A 24663-nucleotide genomic window follows, 5' to 3' on the forward strand; every position below is an offset into this window, starting at 1 on the left:
CCTTTTCAATAATCTTTATAGGAAAAGGCAGCAAAGAGATGGGTCTAAAACTAGCAGGATCTCCTGGGTCCAGAGAGGGCTTCTTTAGCAGTGGTCTAACTACTGCCAGCTTCCAGGTTTCAGGCACCACCCCTTCCTCCAGAGATTGGCAACATATCTGTCACAGCCGAGGGAGCAGAGCCGAAGCATGCTCTTTCCAGATCTTATTGGGTAGGCGGTCTAATGGGGACCCTGACCTCACATTCTGCGCATAGTTGTTAAACAACTCATTAGTGAGAGGTATAAAATGCTCCAGTGAGGTTACCATCCCTTGTTCTTCCGGAGACATGTGTCCATTATCATTTAGAGGAGAGGGGCTGCACATATTTAGCCTCCCTACAATTTTTGCGATTTTCTCCTCAAAATGAGATGCGATTCTGTCGCATAGCACCTGTGACGTGACCACTTTAATTCCCACACTAGTGGGATTAGAGAGGTCTCTAATGATCTTAAAAAGGGCTCTGGTGCTGTTTGGTGATGACAGAATGGAGTTGATGAAAAAGTCCGTCTTTGCCTTAGCCATTAACTCTTTATACTGAGCTTGTACCTTTTTAAAGGCCACTTTATCCTGCTCAGCATAATGCCTGCGCCATTTCCTTTCCGCCTGTCGACAGGATCTACGTATTATGCTCAGCTCTTCAGTGTACCATGGTGCAGAATGTTTTAATCTGGCCTTCAGGCGTTTCAGAGGTACATGCTGATCTAGTACACCGAGGATATAATTCTGATACAGACGATAATTCACGGCCACTGACTCATGAGGATCGAAAGGAGGCAAATTTTGAAAAAGTGGCTCAGCCCTGCTCCTCATGAGTTTTGCCCAGTCTCTCCCCATACGATGAGTAACAGGTGGCGGTCTAGTGGTTTTTCCGTCAGGTATACAGATCCGAAACTAGATCAGCGAATGATCGGTCCAGGTCTGAGGTAGAATATTAACCACCTCAGTTTCGTTGAGATCAGCAAACAGGAGATCCAGAATGTGCCCTCCTTGATGGGTAGGTTGCTGGACCAACTGATGCAGGCTAAGACTCTCACAGGTTTCCCTGAGATCTCTTAGGTGGCCGTCTAAGGCACCATTCTCCCACATGTTGAAATCCCCCAGGAGCAGCATTCTTGAGTGAGTCAGTGACTGGGCTGCAATGACATCCAGGAGCGCTTGGTATTGTGTGTTGGAACTTGGAGGTCTGTAGCTGACCATCCCTGTAAGGAGCCTCCCTCTCTGTTCTTGTAGGGAGAAACCTAGTAGCTCGATACCCGCCACCTCATCAACCTCAAACGGGGCAAAGCCCCAGATATCCTTAAACATCACCCCGACCCCTCCACCCCGTCCAGTAGCTCTGGGCTTGTGAAAGATCTTATAGCCCTCCGGGCAAGCAAACCCTGTGTGCATGTGTGCCTGCGCACACGTGTCCCCGCACGTGTTAAATGTGATCAATGTGCCACTTCTCTTCTTCCTCTAAATTTCCATTTGTCTGTTTTTCGCAAAACTGCTCAGTGAGGTACCTGCACCGGTAGCAAACATCTTTGCATAAAACTACAGGTCACAGGTTCGACGCCATGCAGTCTTCTGAAATAGATCAAATGAACACCACTGAGGGGGGTGATGTTAACTAGTAAACACTCTGTGACAGGCATATTTCCTTACAGGCCAGGACAGTCACGGCAGGGTTTCATATGCATCAATATCTCATTTTTCTGCAGGTTTATACCAAGGCTGCTTCTGAAATATAGTCTGAAGGAAAGTTTACGGTATTCCCTGGATACAAGGTGTACAGGTAGAAAGGACCCATATCGGTGTGCTCTGGGTCACTCATGCTGACCGATGGTCTTCTAATGGACTGAATCCCTAACTAGCATACTATGTAGTGTGGCCAAAAGTATCTTAATGGAGGGGTGCCCAATGTAGCTCCAGGCGGGCCGGACACATGCGTGATATACATAATATCCACATGAGACTAGTGTGTACGCAATTAATGTAAATGTAACTCATTTATGTGGTCAGGAATTATCCAGGAAATGTGGCATGGTTCAGCCCTTCCTAGATGTAAGTTGGACACCCCTGCCTTAAATGATTGATGGAAAGTTTCAAAGCTGCTCTTACCGAATTGAACTGCTGTTGGAGCTTTTCATTTGCATAGTTGATGCAAAACTGTTCAAAGCTGTTCACTTCAAAAGTCTCAAACCTGCGAAGCGAAGAAAAGGGAGTGTTAAGAAATCTGTTGAGACATTTAGTTAGAGCCACTGGAATTCTGCGCTTCTCCATTGCGGTGTTTTCTGCATAGTTATCGATTTACTGCCCTTGCCACATAATCTACCATTAGCTGTTAATTTTATGTTAGCTTGCTAATTTCAGCAATTTTTTTTTTTTCTATCTCAGATGGATCACAAGCTCCTAAAAAAGTGCCACATGCAATGCCACACAATGGCAGACTCTTTTCAGAGGTCAACTAGTATCCTCTTCCCTGGCAATTGCTTCATTCAGGTGCTAAGCTGCTACTCATGAGGTGAAACCTTTGACCAGACAGAATTAGTGTATATTAAAATGGCAATATAGCGAAACAATACTATCATAGAATGTGCTAAATTATGCCACATAAGTTGGCTTTTCTTGTAGCATAATGTAGTGAACCCTGCCGCATAACTTGATCATCCATTTCTAGATCTATGAAGTGCCCCTGCCTTTTGTGTGGTTTACATGCCTGGGATCCATGGGTAGCAGAAAAATGAAAATATGATTTCAAGTTAAAAAATACAAAACTTTCGAAGATTTTCAAGGCTAATGACAGTCTGGCATAATTTTAGTCATTACAGTCATTACAGTCAACAATTTATTATAATATCTGAAAGACTATTTTTTTTTTACATAACAGGATAAAGAATTATTAATGCATCAAGAACCATACAGCCACAGGATAAGATTGGATCTCTGTATCTGTTGCAAAAACCCTGACTATAAATCATAAATAGGTAAGCTTTACTTGGTATTCTGCCAAAATATTGTTTCAAAAATATTGTTAGGCACTAATATAGTGTAAAAAATATTGGGATGTAAAAAACAAATACTGGAACAGAATATAGAAGGTAAGAATATATCTTTTAAGTCTTTTATATTTTTTTAATATAGTCATACAAAATATAGTTTTTTAATTATTTTGTTGAGTTTTATTAGTTGTGTTATAGGTTATTTTAGTGGTATGTTTGGTTTAAGTATTTTCGGTGTGTTTACTTTGATTTCGTAATATATTTTATGTTTTTTTGTATTGTATGTCAACATTTTCTGTCGGCTTGTGGTTCATAAGGGAATATGATGGGAAGTTTTTTAAATGCTTATTTTTTATTTGATTATATTTTTTCCTAAGTTTTAATCTGTTAATTAGAACATTATTTATGCAATTGTATTTAGTTGTTCATTAGCTAATTGTAAAGATTTGGTAAAAAAATATTTGTGAATTAGTTAATGAGATAACTGTGTTAGTTATCCAATTGTTTTTAATAGTTTGCATGTTAATTAATTATGTTGTGTTACAGTCCTATAATTAATTTTATAGTGTACTTATATTTTTAAATAATGTGAATTGTTATATTTCTGTTATTAATTAAATTTGTTTTTGTGGTTATTGGGGTTTTAGGGTCATAAGGTGGGAAGAATCACAAATCTATTTTTTAAATGTTTTAATTTGTTAATATAATTTTATGTATAATTGTATATGTTATTTTCATGTTTTAAATGATTTATATACATTGTATAATTACACAAATATTTGTATATATTTAAGTAGATATATTTTGCAATTTATTTCGTTTTAATTTAGGATAGAGAAAATGAAATTTGAGCTTTCTAAATGTACAATGTTCCCTACTGTTGCTTACGCTGAAGTGGGAATAACAATTCTGACCCTTCTGAAATTCAACATTTTCTCTATTGTTGCTTATGTTGAAGTGGTGATAGTGAATCCAACCCTTCCACAGTCCAACATTTTCCCTGCTGTTGCTCATGTTTGAGTGGGAATAGTAAATCTGACCCTTCCAACGTCCAGCACTTTCTCTATTGTTGCTCAGGTTGGAGTGGGAATAGTAAATTTGACCCCTCCAGAGCCCAACACTTTTCCTACTAATGCCTACGAAGGAATGGGAATAGTAAATGTCACCCCTCCAAAGTCAAAAACTTTTCCTACTGTTGGTCAGTCTGGAGATAGAGTGTTGAATTTGACTCCCTTCAAGTCTAATTTTATGTATATATATATATATATATATATATATATATATATATATATATATATATATATATTATTTTTTTTCCAATGTAAAACAGTTTAATGTAAATTAACTTTTTATAATATTTCTATTAATGTATTTTGTATTTTCACATGGTTATATATTTTTTATAAAACATTAATAACTAGTATTTGTAGTTATAATGTTTTTTAAATGTTTATTATTTATGTTTACATTTTTTTATATTTAAATATACATTTAAATATGTTTTTGCAATTATTTTAAAGTATTTATTTTTGTTCTATGTTTTTCAGTTATACATTTTGATTTATTTTTGTATATTGGAAGTGGTGAACCTAACATCCATGGAGGGGTTATCCCCCAAGCATTCAATCCTTCTGTTTTTGCTGACTTCATTTTTGCTGGTTTTAGAACTCTGCACACCTTACTATATGTACCCAGGACCTATGAATTTATGTGCCACCCACTAAGTAGCCCTTTAAACACGTCTTAAGCCTGCCATTGCAGCCTATGTGTGTAGTTTAAACTGCAATTTCAACCTACCAAAATAACCCTTTTGACAAGCCCAAATCTTCCATTTTAATACACATAAGTCACATCTAGGGTAAGCCCTAAACAGCCTAGAGGACAGGGTGTAGTTTATCTAAGAAGTTAGACATGTACTTTTAGGTTTTGCAGTTCTGGTAGTGAAAAACAATTACATTTGTTTTTCACTATTGCAAGGCCTACCTCTCCCATAGGATAACATTGGGTTACCTTCCTAAATTGAATAAGTGCTAACTTTCAATTGGAAGGCGGTAGGATTGACGACTTTGATCTCTAAAGAATTGTAATTTAAAACCTTCTATATTGGTAAAGGTAGATTTTAAGTCACATTTCTGAAAATTCTGCTTTTAGAAGGTTAGCAGTTTCTTATCCGAACCATTTGGTGCCCAGAGCCTGTATCCTGGGTCACATGACTACGTGTAGCTGGCAGTTGGTCTTTGTGTATTGCTCTCAGACAGTGAGGCAAAGGGGGTATAGGTGTTGATAGGATGGACCATCCCTGACTTGATGAGAAGGAAGAGTTGTCACCTACCACACTTGCTCATCACAAAGGATCTGCCTGAGCACACTAACAAAGGGTTTGACACTAATCTTGTTTGACTCAAGACAAGCTGAAGCCAGGGCAGGGAGGAAGGAAATTCCAAGCACTTGTGGGGCTGGAAATCTCCAGAGCCTTCTCCTACTTCAAAGTTGGCATCAGGTATAAATAATGGACCCTCAGACCCAACTCTTTAGTACATCTCTTGTCCTTTGGAAGACTCAGAAAGACTGCTGCGCTGCTCTGCAAGAAGGACTGCTACTCTGCTGCCCGAGTGAGAAGGATTGAACCTGTATCTTGAACTCAGGAAATGCAGAGTGGCTCGGGCTATTTGGCTGGACTCCTGCTCAGAGCCTCAGGGATAGAAAAGGCTCTTACCAACTTGAACTCAGCACCTGGACTCTGTCTGCTGTGAACCTTATGCTCCAAGTGATGCCACCCCAGTCCTGGCCAGTGGAAGTGGACCTGAAGAGGCTCTGCCAGCCCAGATGTGGTCCTGTGAGCAGACCTGCCACTGCACAACGCATCCTTGATGGAGGAAATTGCATCCCAGCCTTTTAGGAACTGCCGCTGTGCAATGCATCCCCGGAGCAGTTCTTCACATCCGAAGCCCCTCGACGGCGGCATCCTCCACACAGGACTTTGCATCACAGCCTGTAGCTTCCGTGGAACCACTACTGCGCAATGCATTGTTGAGGCAGGACTTCGCTTCGCAAGCCGCTCCCCAACGGCATACTGATGATGATGCAGGACTCTTCGGAAACAGCCGCAGCATGGCACGGGATGTCGCAAAGCTTTGCAAACCAGGATTTAAGGTACTTTGTTCATCGGACCTAAGTTGTATCCGGCTCATGCTCCATCATGTTCAGCCTGATCTTGGGACTTTTTCCCAGTCCGGCGCGTCCAGATTACTACAGTTGGCACTTTGTGCCTCTAAACACTATTTTTACTTAAAACTTTAAAACTGCGTATCTCCGGTTCTACTGGTTGGAATTTGTTGTTTTTGGTCTCATAAAATGTATTACAAAGTACGCTAATTTCTAAATTGGTGTGGGATTTTTCTTGTGTTGCATTTTCACTTTATTACTTTTTGAAGTGCTGCATAAATACTTTGCCCATTGCCTCTAAGTTAAGCCTGACATCTACCAGAGGGTTAAGCACAGGTTAATTTATGGTTTGCTTGTGTTTCACCCAGACCGTGATTGTGGTTGCTGCTTGAGTAGGGGTTCACCCCTCTTCAACTAGTAACCCCATTTCCTACAATAAGTACTTTTTTTTAAATGTACAATTATTTATAAAGTTAATATTTGTTTTAAAATTACTATAGTGTACAATAGTTAAAATTCAATGTGCATACTTATCTATTTGTTTACGATATTGTGATCTTCTATATTTTGGTTGTCGGTATTTTTAACTTTTCTTACAAAGTATGTAAAGTCGATATTTGTGTCTAAGATATATTTTTGGGTGATATTTTGTCATAAAACTGCTATACTTATAAAAAATGTAAACTTCTCTGACAATGTAAAAGCAACTCTGACATGAAGTGTACAGGAGGACACTGATTAACCAAAGTCTAGGTACGTCATACACCCTTTGACCTCTCAATGACATCACACGGGGACCTCTAGTCTTATCAATGGTCGCTCATCTTTGCTGCTGAGTGGTTAGGTGGAGCGCAAGGAGGGATAATCACAGAAAGTAACTAGGGCTTGTGGGCTAGTATTCAGTAGCAAGGGCAGTGAATATGTATCAAAGACCTATGTCTAATTGTATTAAGCATCCTTGTAAACTCCTATATCTGCTTCGATAGCAGACTTTTAGTTTTGCAAAAGAATATACGCATGTTTCACCGGTAAGGTGGAATTTCTACATTCATAAACTCAGTGCTAGGTATGGGAGAGCATGTAGGTGTTCCTGGGTAGTCCACCTGTAAAGGTTAGTGAATACCAACTAATTCTCACCTTTGTGAGGTTCAACAAAAAAACTACAATTGTATCCCATCCTTTGAGCACAGACAAGTGTAAAACTGTCAAGGGGAGGAGAAAATTCATTTATGGTTGGGGAGGGGGTAAAAAAGCCCACATATTTAATGGTTGGGAAGGAAGTGCAATATCCACCTGAAAAGCCTTGCGGAAAACAAAATAAATGTGTTAATTCACATTTGTGTTACATTTCCACATGCACAACTAGACATCTGATTACAATTCTGCACAAGGAAATCCCATCGGAGGACCTGTGGAAGTTTGTAACCATTGTGACTGTTCTAGATTTCCAGTGGTATGAAAGTTGGTATTTTCTCCAAATAGAGGAGTAACCCTATGCCCTGTTTGTAGTTTTACAGAACACAATATAACACACACGTACAAATAACAGGCCCTCCAACACATTCTAAAAATGTTAAGCTTAATTAAAAAAAATCATTTGGTCTATTTCTTATTGGACATTAGTAACTACTGATGGTTATAATTAATACCAATATCCTTTAACCCAGATTTACCAGAGTGCTGGCACCTAACCACCAGCTGCAGTTTATTCTCAAGATTCCCACAGTCAGTTATGCACATAATGCAAACAGACCAGCCTCAATGCACTGCTATCGCGGCAGGGGTATCCATCGAAGCACACCTCTTCTTACCTCTTCCAAATCCAAACACAATCTAGGAGCATTTATACGTCCCAGGGCCACAGTTGTAGGCGATATCTAGTCCATCTCACAATATAAGCTCCATGTTCTGCACCGTGGCGTTAACAGGTTCCATGGCCTCCCATCCCTAGTTGTAGACCCTACTGCTGACCTTCAAGACACCCCTACCACTGAGAAGACTCCATCACGTGAGTATGTGGATGCCATCTCCATCAGGACCACACTTCTGATTGCCATCTGTTAAAAACACTCCAGGGTGTACCTGGAGAAAATAAATACTTGATGAAGCACTTAACTTGTGCAGGTGGTCCCAGGGGTGTGCCACTTGCACTCATTTTTAGGGACCAGATCTTGTTTTTCTTCATCAGACAGTGAAGAGTCGGGGAGAAAAGGGGAAAAGAAAGGTCAGGGGGAAAATAGGAAAAGAAAAAGAAAGAAGAGAAGGATAGGAACACAGTATCAAAGGGAGAAACCAGGAATGGTGAGACAAAGAAACAAGAAATGTATGCTGGTGAAAGAAAGAGGCATTTATCAAAATAGAAACGTGGTATTGGCTGATCGTCACTACACAGTGCTGTCACCTAAGAAAAACAGTGAACCCCTGCACTTGTTTTTTAGGTCTCGCCTGAGCCAGCGCATGCGCTGATCTGCGAGACATTTAGTTAGTGGGTTTTCAAAGTGCTACCAGAGGCTTTTGCTGGCCTCAAGCTTGCAGTTACGCGTGCGTGCACGTGCGCAGCTGCCATCTGCCTTTCTTTCATGGCTCATTAAGACTTACAGCATGCTCCTCCACCCCCTTGCTCTCTGCTCTCACTACCCCCTCCCACGCAGCTCTCACTATCAACTCCCACGCAGCCCTCCTCCTCTGTAGCAACCCCCTTCCCTGCTTAGCCTTTCCTCATGACCAACCTATAAACACACAACCCGGCCCCCCTCCCACACACACACAACCCGCCCCCCCTCTCAGCCACTCACTGCCTATCAGCCTCCTCTCAGCCTCATGCCACTCCCCCTCTCCCACCACAGAGCGTGTCTCGCAGCTTGTTCAGTCTGCGAATTAGAAGGCCGAGTGTTTGTGGTATGAGTCGCCTTCGCAGCCAGCATCCATACACGCGTGCTCCGGTTCGGCTAGTTCTTTGGCAGCGTAAAACCTCCTGAACACTTTGTTTGCCTCGCACCATGCCAAAGTTCCGTAAAATAGTCATTCTTGCCTACAAACGCATAAACACACAACCCGGCCCCCCTTCCCGCACACACACCACCTGCCCCTCCTCCCGGCCACTCACTGCCTATCAGCCTCCTCTCAGCCACATGCCCCTCCCGCTCCCCCACCACAGAACGCATCTCGCAGCTTGTTCAGTCTGCGAATTAGAAGCGCGAGTGTTCGTGGTACGAGTTGCCTTCGCAGCCAGCATTCATACATGCCTGCTCCTGTTCGGCTAGTTCTTTGGCAGCGTAAAGCCTCCTGAACACTTTGTTTGGATCGCAGCATGCTGAAGTTCTGTAAAATAGTAATTCTTGCCTACCCTTCGGTCGGTGAGTGAAAAACGGTCATCATGCTGCGCATGCACGCATCGAATAGTACGCATCCCACGCTTTGGTTACCGCGCATGCGCTTGCGGGAGTAAAAAGGACAGTTCTTTTAGAGAGAAATAAACTGCACCTATTGGAAAGATAAATGTGATACTTAGTGTCTGTTATAAAGATATCTTCGTGTTCCCGCCTTAAGTGGCTCGCACACCTCTATTCCTTTGGCAACACTTGTTAGCCACAGCACCGCTATCGGCGCTGTGGCTACGCCACTCTTTTGCCCCCATAGAGAGAGCTTCTGTCGATCACATCCATTTCGGGGTCCGACTCCTCCCCTCAAATTATTGCTCCACCTTCTACTCCCACTGGCCACCCCTAGCCTCAGTACGTGTCCCGTTACTTTCCTGGAGCTGCACCCACGGTTCCGCTTGCCTCCCCACACGTTCTTCGCTTGGCCACGCCCTTTGCTTCTAGCCTCGCCCCTGCCGTCCACTTTGGTTCTGCCGCTCTTGCCTGACTCTGTTTTGTGTCTGCCTGGGCGCTTTAAGTTTTCTTCTTTTGCCGCCCTCCTCGGTGTCTTAAGGATGGCCGGAGCTGGGACTCGGCTGCTGCTTCTCTGCCTCTGGACGGGGGCTGTTTCTGGAGGGGGCAGCATCACTATGTGCTACCACAGCATCACTCTGCAGCGCCACAGCATCAGTCAGCACCACAGCATCAGTCAGCACCACCACAGCATCAGTCAGCACCACCACAGCATCACTAAGGGCCACCACAGCATCACGATGCGCTACCACAGCATCACTCTACAGTGCCACAGCATCAATCAGCACCACCACAGCATCACTAAGGGCCACCACAGCATCACTCTGGGCCACCACAGCATCACTTAGGGCCAGCACAGGATCTCTCAACGCCACCACAGCATCAGTCAGCACCACCACAGTGTCACTCAGCACCACCACAGCATCACTCAGGCCAGCACAGCATCACTCAGCACCACCACAGCATCAGTCAGCACCACCACATCATCACTATGCACCACCACAGCATCACTCAGGGCCACCACAAGATCACTCACCTTCACCTCAGGAACACCACAGCATCACTCAGTACCACCACAGCATCACTATGCGCTACCACAGCATCACTCTGCAGCGCAACAGCATCAATCAGCATCACCAGAGCATCAGTCAGCACCACCACAGCATCACTCAGGGCCACTACAGCATCACTCAGGGCCACCACAGCATCACTCAACGCCACTGCTGCATAAGTCAGGGCCAGCACAGCATCACTCAACGACACCACAGCATCACTCAGTGCTTCTTACACTTTTTAATTACAACTTCTCAGCATGCTGCACAGCAGACACACTTCTCTACAGCACAGGTTAGAAACATTGGCAAAGTCAATAGCTCTACCTAAACACTTATAAGGCCCCCCCAATGTATAGCCAATAGGTCTCACCTTTGGGACATTATAAGTGTTTGTTATCCAGCACAATATCCTTCATTAAACAACATCAAGTGCTGCATGGCGAATCACTTATAAGGTCCCAAAAGCAAGACCTATTGGCTATGCCAATGTTTGTTCATATATAGAAATTAAATTCTGCTTTAAGAGAAATTGGTCAGAAGGAGAAACGACGTCCAATTCCTCTTTAAAATGCATTGGGCAGAAAGGACTTTCAAGAGAGATGAAGAAGAAAAATAATATATATGCAAATTTTAAAACCATGTTCGAAAGTTAGTGAATTCATGGAAGGCAATGACTGAGGAACATTCCATCTGAAGTTGCAGGTCTGATAAAATCGTTTTACATCAGACCAGCTACAGGACGCACCGCTGATTGGTCTTCCTGGCAATCATAAATAGGAAATAATGAGACCGCCTGACTATTTACCCATATTTAAAAAAAATTGAAGAATTGCACATGTTTTGAGAAATACTAAGTGCAGAAATGTGTTCGCTCCAGATAAGAGTTTTACCTGTTATACGGTTTCTAGGAACGACAATGCCTACCAGGAATAAATGCGTGCAGGGCACCTTCTTGTGTTAATGAAAACATGCCTGTAATTAGAAAAAGATGCTAAGTTTAAAAAGGAAAGCTAAAATGAAAACTAAACTTAATCTCTACAACATACCAATACCTCTCAGTTTACTTACATTTTTTCTATATGTCAGTCTTTTATCCATATGGCAGTGTTACCCCATCAAAAAAATCAGGCCTTAGTCCCCGAGTGTATAAAAGGTAAGAATAGCATGGGAACACTGTGTTTATTTATTTTTATTTTTATTTACTTGAGTTTTATATAGTGCTGGCTAGACCCAGACGTATCAGAGCGCTCTACATGATGCGAGTTACATAGGTTACAAATTACACATTGTTACAGAAGGTACATACACTACAGGTTACATCCGTTGGTTCAAGGCGTGTAGAACGGTAAGGGGGTAATGTAAAAGGGTAACGGGGTGGGGGATTAAGTGGAGCATAGGCATAAGGATAAACAAAGCAGGCAGGGGGAGAGAAATTCAGTGGAGAGAGGAAAGGAATAGGGAAGGTAGGCAAAGAGTGAAGAAGGGAAGAGGTGGGGGAGGGGGTAGAAGACACAGTATGGAGACGAGGAAGTAACTGAGTCTGACGTCCGGCTGGGTGGGAAATGGTTCCACGCGGTAAAGGGGTCATTCCCAGTCCTCCGTTATGTGTGATTCCCTTGACGCGGTTGACTCTCTCAGCGGGGTCGCTGAGACTCCAAGGCATAGATGCTGGAACACGCCCCAACAAGGGGAGAGGAGTGCTTTGGTCACGGGCACACTCAGAAGACTGAAGGAGGGAAGTGTCCAACATCCGGCAGGGTAAGATACGGTTCCCAGTGGAAAGGGGATCAATCCCAGACCTCCACTATGTGTGACACCCTTGTCACTGTGGCCTCTCTCAGAGGGGTCTCTGAGACTCTAGGGCTGTATCCATCCCCAACAAGGGGAGTAGGAGCGCTTTGGGCAAGGGCATACTTATGGGGGCCATTTTAGGGAGTTGGGTTGAAAGAGAGAGGCACTCATTGCAGCAGGGTCTCCCCGACTGGGGGTTCTTCCGTGTCAGTCCCTGTAGTGCATTCGTCCGCGAGCTGCATGACCTTTGCACTCTCTCTGCTTTGTTATTCATATAGCAGCTGCCGGGTGAAGGGGAAGATTCACAGGACACGCGCCCCACTCGGGGGGGGGCTCCCGAGTATCCCACAGATGTCCCAGTCCCTCAGGCAACCTCGGTAACGATCCCAGGCCCCTTCCCTCCGGTTGCTCCGTATCGTTGCCGCGGGAAGCAGTTCTTCCGCGAAAGCTGTTTTTCCTACTCGCAGGAAACCGAGCTGCAGGGCCATGTAGCAGGATAAGAGCGGGGGCGCCATAGATGTCCAGTGCAGGTTCCAACGGTTGTATAGTTACAACTGCCGATATCTTAAGGTCAGAACACAGGCAATATGAGTCATCACAAAACTAGTATCTCTATGCAAAATAACACTCGATAATCATCGGTATTTCAGCAATACCAATACTTGTCTAAAATTAAACATTCATTGCCGCATCAGCAAAGGATCACCGCAAGTGAGAGAAAGCGGTAGTATGGAATTGTAGCAGTTAAAGAGCCTCAGCGTAGATTGAGACCGGAGAGAACATCCAGAAACCAATGCACGGGAGGGCAATCAGGCAAGCTCACAACACCCCTTCTTTAGCACCGTTATAATTACACTGCATACCAACAACGATCGTCATGGAGGCAAACTCGGTCTCATACTGAGCCACTCCACATGTAGAACTGGCGCTGCATCAACACTGTCCCACTCGGCAACCTCAGAGGGGATAAATGCACACTTCGTCGTCCTCACACGGCCGCCATTTTAGTTTACCCCACACAGATCATGTGACCCTGAGATAAAGAGCTTTCTATAAAGTTAGGGGAGTTCAAAGTTTTTATTATATGGGGTAGTTTTGTGAAGTTCCCATTTATTGGGCTTTACATAGTTTGTAGTTTCCTGCTTTATCTTCTCCTAAGCCCAAGTGTAGCTTTTCCCCTGTACACTACTTCTGTCCAATCAATAAAGAACCTCACGACTCAAATTGCAAAATAACATTTCTGTTCATGCTGTCTCGTGTTTTTGTTTTGTTCCTCCATGGGCAAGTTCTTGGGCACAAGAAGTCTATAGCGGGACCTCATGACTGTTAGCTGTCATTTTGTGCTCAGTGCGCATCTCGTGCAACTTTTCCTCGTAGTCACTGACTCTACACATGCGAGGGAAAGGTTTGCCAAATTACATTCATGTATAGAAAGGTGAAAATGGAGAGTATGAAATATTAAAAGCATCACTGCGTTTGCATCATGCTTGATTTGTATGCAACATCCGAACAGTGCAGATGTTTCTGACCTTTGCATGTACTTCACACTTTTCACCTGAAATGCACAAAGGTCAGAAGAAAAGATCTTTGGGCCATCGCAAACGCCCGTACGGCAGATATACCTGCGACCCACTAATTCCATCTGCATTAATTTACTGAACACAAGAGTTAGCTGTGAAGCACCTGGGCGGGGTTCAGCAGAGGGGAACACACTCATACGTCATCATTCTCAACTGCATGTTGGCGCATGTGTTGCAGACACAACATATTGGAAACAGGAAGTGGTGCTTGCGGATGAAAGTCTGTCTAGGACCGTCACCAGCGTAGGGCATGAATGTTACTTAATGCCCCACTCTAAACAGAAGGCCTGATCTGTTCTGCTTTTTTAGAGCTAAGATGGTCACACCACTAGGTGGCGCATGACAAGCTTCGGACTGAGATGTGAACTCGCTGCAAATCCCGACCTTTCTCGAGTCGCTGGAAAGGTGTTCGTCACGCACCCACCTCAGCAGAGAAGGAGGGGCAACATGGGGGAGGGAAGAGAAATGCAAGGCCGCTTAATGTTGCAGGACAGCATTGGTAAAACTCGTACCGGACTGGTGTTGGCTTCAGAACTTTCAAGCTGTCTGCCTTTGATGCTCAGTGGTGGACTGCATTCTGAGTACGGAGGGTAAGCATCGGAAAGTTGGGAACTAGGCGGGGATAAGATTCTATATAACATCTTGTAAGAATACTGTAATATTATCCTGCTCTGTAACAGCGGGAGTGAAGGTAGAGATCAGATGGCAAGCAGAATGCCAGCCATGATCCCAGGACCCCAGAGAGCAGAGAGATTTGAACAGCAGCAATAAGTAGTCAGACAAATAATAATCAACAAACAATGGAGGCAAAGCCACAGGCAAATGGACAGCGGCTAGACACACAGGCAATCAAAAAGAAAGGGTTGTGATGCAAGGACTAGAGGACTCACTACATGGGTGCTGAAAGGCAATACAACTACGAGATGTTGCCAGGCACAGAGCCTTGTTTGCAGTGGAGATACATACGCCCTGCTAATGATGATGTAACTCTCACTCTAGGAATTTGCCACTCCAAGGTGGCACATTTCTAGTGTGAGTTATTTCATCATGGTCTACCTTTTCTTAAGCGCATTTGCTATCCCAAGGTGAGGGTGGCAAACTCCTAGTGTAAGAATTTGCCAACTCCAGCAACTCCAAGGAACTCTTCAGCATCATCCAGGAATTCACCAAGCCCCCCAGCGAAACCACAGACACCACCCCATCCCAGGGCCTCTGCAACAAGCTCGGCTCCTACTTCCAGCTGAAAATCAAAGACCTCTACGACAACTTCATCGACCAGACACCCGACTCTGAATCCACTTCCCCCTCCAGCAATGCCAGACAGCCCACCATCTTCTCCTGGACCCAGTCACCACCGAAGACACCACTTCGACCATAAAAGGCATCCACTCAGGGGCCCCCACGGAACCCTGCCCACCGCACATCTTCCACAGAGCCGCCATCGCCTCAGAACTTCGACGCACCATCAACACCGCCTTCAATACCGGCATCTTTCCCGACGACTGGAAATATGCAGAAGTCAGACCCCTGCTCAAGAAGCCCACAGCAGATCCCTCGGATCTCAAGAACTAGTGTCCCATCTCCCTCCATCCCTTCACAGCCCAAGTCACAGAGAAGACCGTCAAAGCACAACTAACAAAATTCATCAAAGAAAACTCCACCCTCGACCCCTCCCAGCCTGGATTCCGCAGCAACCACAGCACCGAGACCGCTCTACTCGCCGCCATAGACGACATCCGCACCCTCCTCGACCAAGGACACACTGCAGCCCTGATCCTACTCAATCTCTCGGCAGCATTCGACACCGTCTCCCACCACACACTCACCACCAGACTCCACAACGCTGGCGCACAAGGAACCGCCCTCGACTGGATCCGCTCGTTCCTCACCGGCAGAATCCAAAGAATTAGACTACCACCCTTCCTCTCCAAACCCACGGAAATCAACAGTGGGGTACCCCAAGGATCATCGCTCAGCCCCACACTCTTCAACATCTACATGGCCCTACTCGCCGCCATCGTCAGACAGCACGGACTCAGCATAGTGTCCTACATCGATGACACCCAGCACATGCTCTCCCTCACCAAGGACCCCATTACCACCAGACTCAACTTCCAGGAAGGAATGAAGGACATTGCATCCTGGATGAGCAGCAGCTGCCTGAAGCTCAACTAGGAGAAGACAGAGGTCTTCGGACCCTCCCCCTTTGCATGGGACAACACCTGGTGGCCCACCGCCCCGGCAGCCCTCCCACCCCCACTGACCACACCCGGAACCTCAGCATCGTACTCGACTCCTCCCTCTCCATGACCCGACCGGTCAACGCCATCGCCTCCAGCTGCTTCAACACCCTCCGCATCCTCCGAAAGACCTTCAAATGGATCCCCCCCGAATCAAGAAAGACCGCCACCCCCGCACTCATAACCAGCATTCGACTACAGAAACGCTGGGATCAACAATTCTCTGCTCCGCAAGCTGCAGACCATGCAGAACACCGCAGCCAGACTCGTGCTCAGCATCCCCAACACAAACACATCACCCAACACCTGCGGAACCTCCACTGGCTCCCCGCTGAGAAGAGAGTTCCTTTCAAGATACTAACCCACGCCAACAAATGCCTCCACAACACCGGACCCCAATACCTCAATGAAAGAATCCCCTTCCACCTACCCAAGGGAAACCTCCAATCTGCTGACCTCGCCCTCTCCGAAACCCCATGCATCTGCACAGCCAGAAGAGATGGAATAACCATCTCCTACATCGCGGCCAAGACCTGGCACGAGCTCCCGATCGACATCAGACGCGCCCCCTACCTGAACATCTTCAGGAAGACACTCAAGACCTGGCTCTTCGACTGAACAGAGCTGCTTCCCCTCTCTTCCCCCCAGCGCCTTGAGACCCTCACGGGTGAGTAGTGCACTTACAATTCCCCTGATTGATTGAGAATTACATCATCCTGGTCTGCCTTTTCTTAAGTGCAGTTGCCACCCCAAGGCGAGGGTGACAAATTCCTAGTGTAAGAATTACATCTTCCTGGTCTACCTTATCTCAAACACACTTATCACCCCAAGGTGAGCACCTTGGGGTGGGAAATTCCTAGTGTGAGAGTTACATCATCATGGTCTACATTTCCTTAATCACATTTGCCACCCCAAGGTGATGGTGGCAAATTCCTAGTGTGAGAGTTATATCATCATGGTCTACGTTTTCTTAAGTACCACTGTCTTGTCTTCCACAGACTACCCTGTCTGTATCAGGTAGTTCTGTAATTCCCTCAGGGAATAGTAATGTGAGGACTAGTTCTACCATCTCTCTTGCTACGCAAGGCTCATGTGATGACTAGTTCTACCATCTCTCTTGCTACGCGAGGCTCATGTGATGACTAGTTCTACCATCTCTCTTGCTACGCGAGGCTCATGTGATGACTAGTTCTACCATCTCTCTTGCTACGCGAGGCTCATGTGATGACTAGTTCTACCATCTCTCTTGCTACGCGAGGCTCATGTGATGACTAGTTCTACCATCTCTCTTGCTACGCGAGGCTCATGTGATGACTAGTTCTACCATCTCTCTTGCTACGCGAGGCTCCACATAACCCCTTTCCTGCTCGCTTCTGTGCTGAAATCCTGACAGTGCGAAATACTACGTTTCTTTGTCCCACAAGTACCTTTTTCTTTTCTGAGCCACTCCTTTGATCCAACACTAAAGAGAGCGGTGAAAAAGTTTTGTCCCACAGCCACATAAAAGGTTCTCACATGCTTAAGTCTGTCCAAGCAGTATCACCTATGCCCAGAGTGGAAACAACGCAACCAGACTCCGCGACCTTACTGCCAGCTGGCAGACAGGAAACTGGGGTGTTTTATTAAGCAGCTAGGTGTGAGATTCTGTGAAACGACCAAACAGAAATATCCAAGAAACATTAATAAATAGAGTTATTCACTCTGAGCATGAAAGTAAAATTCAGTGCAAAAACTATAGGTTGAAATATTATTGCTGCATAGTAAGTGGACGTCAAGTTTTTACTGCTGGTAAAGGGGAATAATGTTTGGTAACAGTATTTGTGACTAGTTTTACCACATGGTATTCTAGATACTGCACTGTTTTGGTCAGGCAAAATCACTAAGCTTTACCTGGAAGAAATTATCTGACAAAAAACTGGATCTAAGTGAAATTAGTACAGAACTCAAAATTTAGCGGAGAAAGTGTTTGTGTTCAATTCCCTACTTACCGCAGCAGTCAGAATGAGGTCACAACTATTTAATTTCTGAATATTGCACCACTCAATGTCGATTCACTGACAAGAATTGTTTAGAAAAAGTGTGAAGAGGATAAAAAAAATGACTCTGTCATATGAAGATATGGTTATCTGCTTGCGGCAAAACAGAGCTGACGCATTTGCTTTCTAGATCAATTAGTCAATAGAGACTCTAAAGCCGGGCTTTGGTAGAGACTGAAGCCCATACCGCAAGGACCTGGATTTGATTAATCGCACGTTGCACCGCCATCTTGATGAGAACTAAGAGGACAAATGGCATCAATTTCAGCAAAATACACATGGATTTGTCTTTCTTCAGCGTGCTGAACAAACTGAGAGCAGCAAACGCTTGCTTGACGACGACATTGTACAGTGCGCACGGTCGTCCTGAAAGCGGTTATGCCGGGTCACACCGGCTGTCTGCTCGCTTGCGATCTTTCAAACCATGAATTTATTTATCACAGTTAATGTCAAAGGCGGGAAAACAGCCCTCAAAGGGATATCCTTCATGGTCACTCAGTGCTCTCTCTTGATGTCTCCTGTGTGCTTGTACAGAAAACATCAGAACATGCCAAGAACTCCTACTACTAAACCAGAGACATTGACGGCAACACAAGGTGAGAGGTCGCATGCTCTGCACGCAAACTAGACCACTGATGCAAAGGAAGGAGTATGGCCAACGTCAAAGAAAGGGCTTCGGGGGGGGGGGGGGGGAGAGATGGGCTAATGGTACCAAGAGAAGAATAATAAAAGAGAAGAGAAAAACTAGGCACTTCCTGCGCATAGATGATTGCCGGTCATGAAGTATCAGACTTGCTAATTCAGATGGGATGAGGAGAGATGGGAATTATTATCATTGCCTGATGTCGACAAGACCATCTAATAATGCAAAATAACTTGTGACTGTGCGCTGTGATGCAGGATAACGGATTTGTGAGATGCCACCAGCAAAGTTAGGGTGCCCCCAGATCTTCTGGGCAGGTATCGCAAAGGGAAACTAGAAGCAGGTTCAACACTTTAATTTGAATATTTGGCCAACAAGGGCAACATTTTTTAATTAAAAAGTGTTTTTGATAGGAGCTTTAAGGTGTGTAAAACAAGCCTCCATTATTCGTTATATTGACAGGGTGGACTGGACATATGAAACACAGGCATTTTGTAGGCAGGCAGTCAGGGAGCTGCTTTTAGGGGTGCAAGGGGAGAGGGATGTCAGTTATGGAGGCTAGGAAACAGCCCTGAGGATACACACAATTTTCTTTTAGACATGTATATAATTTGACCCTCCTCCACCAAATCCTCGTGCAGGTGGTCGGACTCATTTGGTACACTGGTAAGTTGGTCTGGACATGTTTTCCAGGGCTGCTTTTAGCTTCCAGACTAACAGTGAACAATGGGCTTTAACTCGGGATGAGATCTCTAGGCACCAGTGATCATGTGGCCTCCTTGCATCGTGGGCAAAACTGTCTCCTCTTACCAAGAACCTTGTGCTCTCCTGGCATCAATATCCACTGAGGTACCATGTATGAATCACCATACAGTCTTCAGGAAGTAGTGTAACTTTAATATTGTGGCATCCAGGGGTATGCAGTGTCAAGGTCTGCTGTGCACCCAGGGGGTCTTCTGTCTTCATCTAACCTTGTGCTCCTGGACACTACGGAAGACGCAGCACTGCTGGACTGTATTAGTAGTTCCACTTCAGAAGTGCTGGTAACTGCTATGGCTTTTTAGCCAACATAATTGAAAAATTGTGCTGTAAAATGCTGTTATGCTTCATTTTTTAGATATTCTTTGATGGAGAGAACATCTCCTAAGCCCTCCTTGGGGCTTGCTTGTTTGTCTAGTAAAATGTGTGGCCCAGTGGGTGCTTAATTTGTACCGGGACTTGCAGGTGGCAGGCACAGGCACTAATTTTTGAAGATCCGGGCTTATTTTTATATCGTTAGACGTTAAGCTAGAGCAAGAGAAAGAAAGTCATAAAAGGGAGAAATCAGAAGGAAGCTAAAGATATGAAAACAGTACAAAAGGGAGACGTTAGGGATGGAAAAGAGCCTGCATGTGTGTGAAAGAAAGAGGCATGATGTGGAATCAATAGTTTTAAGGCTGTGTGTTCAGTAACCCCTGCATTCTGCATGCTGAAGCACTCATTAATTTATTTATTTAACAAATTATGCAATGGCCCTAGTCCTGCTCTGTGCAGCAGCCATTGTTCTGCATTCTGTCCATCAACTGTTGTTTTTGCATTTGTCACCCAAGTGGGACGGGTATGCCCAGACGTGGGTCCCGTGCACTCATGCCACTGGAATCAAGCTATCCTGGCTGAAGAGGGGTGAATCCCTGAAACCGGTCCTAGGATGCTTGTTTCCAGTCCAGGGAAGACCTGGCTTGGCAGTTTGGGCAGGACTGTTCCCATGAGTCACAGGGTCAAGACTGATTTGCATATGGCTGGGTTCAAACTGGAATGGCATGGTGAGCAAAAAAACGATGGATTTAGGCCCAGATCTCTGTACTGGGGTGAATGTATGACATTGTTCTGCATTCTGTCCATCAACTGTTGTTTTTGCATTTGTCACCCCGAGTGGGACGGGTATGCCCAGATGTGGGTCCTGTGCTCTCCATGCCAGTGGAATCAAGCTAGCCTGGTTGAAGAGGGGTGAAACCCTGAAACTGGTCCTAGGATGCTTGTTTCCAGTCCAGGGAAGACCTGGCTTGGCAGTTCGGGCTGGTCTGTTCCCATGAGGCACAGGGTCAAGACTGATTTGCATATGGCTGGGTTCAAACTGGAATGGTATGGTGAGCAAAAAAACTATGGATTTAGGCCCAGATCTATGTACTGGGATGAATGTATGACATTGTTCTGCATTCTGTCCATCAACTGTTGTTTTTGCATTTGTCACCCCGAGTGGGACGGGTATGCCCAGACGTGAGTCCTGTGCTGTCCATGCCACTGGAATCAAGCTATCCTGGCTGAAGAGGGGTGAAACCCCGAAACCGGTCCTAAGATGCTTGTTTCCAGTCCAGGGAGGACCTGGCTTGGCAGTTCGGGCTGGACTGTTCCCATGAGGCACAAGGTCAAGACTGATTTGCATATGGCTGGGTTCAAACTGGAATGGCATGGTGAGCAAAAAAATGATGGATTTAGGCCCAGATCTATGTACTGGGGTGAATGTATGACATTGTTCTGCATTCTGTCCATCAACTATTGTTTTTGCATCTGTGCAGTATCCAGGCATCAGTGACCCAGTGTTCTCCTGGTATCAATGGCCATACAGACTTGCACTCTGCCCTTTCTGATTCTGGCCCACCCTGTAAACCATTCTGATTAACTTCTATGCTGGCGATGAGATTAATTAATACAATGAACTTAAATGTCGCTGCGGGGGATTAGTTGCGCTTAGTCAGTTTTCATTCAGTGAAGAAATGCTGAGTTTCTCCATTTAAATAAATGATCCGGGCAGCGGCCCGCGACTGATACATTCCGTTGAGCGATCTCCTCGCGAGATGCAAAAAAGCATCACTAACGCCCATTAGTCCTCAGCCCACTTCAGGTCAGTGGTTACCTCTTGTAAATGGTCGGGAAATTGTTACCAGATGATCCGAAGGATTGAAATTGAGAAATGATCTACTCGTTTCAGGTTGGATCGATGATGACAATTAGGAAGTCTATGGCACGGAAACCCAACAGGAATCAGGCGCTGGCCGCAAACGACCCCGCGTTCCACAGCAGTAGGAATAATACAATTAAGCCTCAATATTTTTTTTTAACTTTTTGAATTCAGTTAGCATCAAGGTAATAAACCACATACATGAACATTTTCTCCACGAACAAACTCCATATAAGGAAGCGCTCTGCATAGTGATCAAACATTGCATACTCCAACCTATCCAAAATTGAGGGAGAAATACTTGCTTCAGCATATTTGCTTGAAAAATTGTATAGTTTTTTTTTTTAAGGAAAAGTTCGTCTTTCTCCTGAATAGTAAGGGTATTTTCTACAAACAGTAGCTTTAACTGCTATTTAACATATGTAAATTGTATGTTAAACCATTCAAGTGAATAGTAACGATTTTACCAATTTTTTTAACTTTTTTCACCCCCACAGTTTTGACAACTTAAAACTGGAGCGGTGAGCATTGATTGACACTCCTGAATCTCCTGTCTTCTCTAAGGGTCCTTCGTTCTCTCCGACCCTAGGTATTCTCCTGGCCTAGCTAACCCATCATCTGCAACGACTGATGCACCGATGCAGTTTGTAGATTGTGTAACCAGTCTGCAACTTGCTGAAACCCTATGATCTATGTAATCACCACTGTAAGGATGGTCGATCTGTGTGCACTGTACAGCTCTCGTATACACTCCGGTGACGTACGTGCTTAATAAAACTCTTAAATGAATAAATACATCCAATTTGTACATAACAAATGTAAAAACTTTTCTTCTAAATGTCTTTTTGTAGCACATTTTTGAAGACACCTCGATATGAGTCAGAAAATGCACGTCAATAAGGCAGGAGCAAACATTTTGAACCTGGTGCCTATTTGTCCGACCTTATTGGTGGGTGCGTACCCATTTCGACAGAATGTATGCCCTGGGATGGTACAAGTGTGGAATAATGCTCACATTAAGACAGTATCCTCTCCTTCACTGTGATGTGTTCTGTACGCAACACAAGTGGTCATCCAGCAAAACTGGGCAGACTGGATCACTTTTCTACTCTTACGCACAGTGAACACCTGTATTTATTTTTGCATGTGTGCCACAGTTATAATAATATGCCTAGTATTGTACTGTCTCCTTTTCTGTGCTATACTCTCAGATAATGATCACAAAAATGTGTTCAAAACGTATACACAGCTTGACTCATGCGCTAATCCTATCCTGATTGTGGCCATACCACTGACCTAATGTGAGTAGTATGTGCATTTGACACTCTGAGGGTGGCCTTGTACTCAGGCCCAGACATGAGAGCACCCCACCTGAGAGCAGCCGGCTATGCAAGGCCTTCATAGTGATGGCTGATGCTGCAGGGTACGGTACACAGGCGCATCTCTAAGATCTGAAAGAGGGTGGTGCAGGCGACACCGTCACACCTGTTAGAAGAGCTTTGCTACCCAAGGTACAGGGATGGCCACTGTGGAAGCGAAGCCTCGATAAGGAGAGCTTCAAGGTTAGTTTTGAACCGTGCAACCCACGAGGCATCACACCAAAATGAGTCTCTTCGGAGGAATGCTTAGGAGGGACTCTTGAAAGTCATCTAAATCGACTCTTGCTTGTGGCAAACGTGAAACGGCCCGTGCCACCCACACCTAGGCCCTCCTCATAATTAGCTCATGAAATTAGCCAATATTTGCTTGCCCCAGAGTTACTGCCACCAGGGTCTCGTTAACTCCATCAGGTATCCCATGCGTCTCATTGTTCAGTGCACAAATTCCTGTCCATACAAGATCGCTCCCGCACCCAGTTGGGAATTGAAAGTATAAATGAGGCTTCCCAAAAAGAAATGGTAGTCATCAGCGAGCCATCTAGCCTGGGCTGATAAGATTCCTGTTCAATATTTCCTGTTCTGCTTTATATACACAATTCTGTGACCAGAGCACATTTAGCCGGTAATATTACCCAATAAGCTGCAAGACATGTCTGGAAGCTCCACCCCCTGTAAGGCCGGAAATGTTCTGATTGGTAGGGATTCTCACTCTCATAACTACGGCCCTGGCCAGGGTTCCCGCGTTTTCTGTTCATCCGTGCTAGACGTGGCAACAGCCTGTCCTACTGCATCACTCTTGACATTCATGTCATGTCTGAGAGATTGACAAAGTGACACCAGTTCTAATGTAGCTACACTGGCTTCACCTGGAAACGAGAAAAGCATCCAAGACTCTGTTCATTCATTAGAAAGCATTATATCCAGTGCTTTAAATGGGCCGGTACTGTCCGGTACAGAGTACCGGCACTTTTTTATTTTGAGAGGGAGAGTACCGGCACTGCTCAAGAGAAATGCTATACTCATAATTGGAGAGCACCGGAACTGCTCAGAAACAAGCAGGTACTCTGGTACAGAGTACCTGCACTTCTATTTTTCCATTTCAAGCACTGATTTTATATCTAACAACAACAGATTACACAGGAAACACACTCCCCATTGCAGGAGCCAATCACCTGTTGGGAAGTAAGACCTGCCTGAATCTGGAAATCACCTGAACAGTGAAAGCCAAAAAGCAATCCAAGCATTTGCTTGTCTGCTTCCAAAAATGTGGACTGCTCTTCCAGAAAAGACGGTGCTCTCCCTCTCTCCCCGTGCATTCGGAAAGTCCCTGAAAATCTGTTGTTTCCTATTTGTTTAAAGAATCCTTACTGCACGGCCGGAGTGTGAATCCAAGACTTCTATGTGAATCTACATTAATCACAGA

General features: G+C 44.9%; 1 protein-coding gene across 2 annotated transcripts in view; it reads right to left on the reverse strand.

Annotated features, from left to right (window-relative positions):
• MYO5B (myosin VB) overlaps positions 1-24663 on the reverse strand; it is a 1021014-nt gene that overhangs the window by 367679 nt on the left and 628672 nt on the right. For both annotated transcript variants that reach the window (XM_085629682.1, XM_085629691.1), the window contains exon 11: positions 2141-2222. In XM_085629682.1, coding sequence (XP_085485808.1) covers positions 2141-2222 — 82 coding nt within the window. The remainder of the gene's footprint in view (positions 1-2140; positions 2223-24663) is intronic.

This window comes from Triturus cristatus, chromosome 2_1 (genome assembly GCF_964204655.1).
Source record: "Triturus cristatus chromosome 2_1, aTriCri1.1, whole genome shotgun sequence".
NCBI classification, from domain to species: Eukaryota; Metazoa; Chordata; class Amphibia; order Caudata; family Salamandridae; genus Triturus; species Triturus cristatus.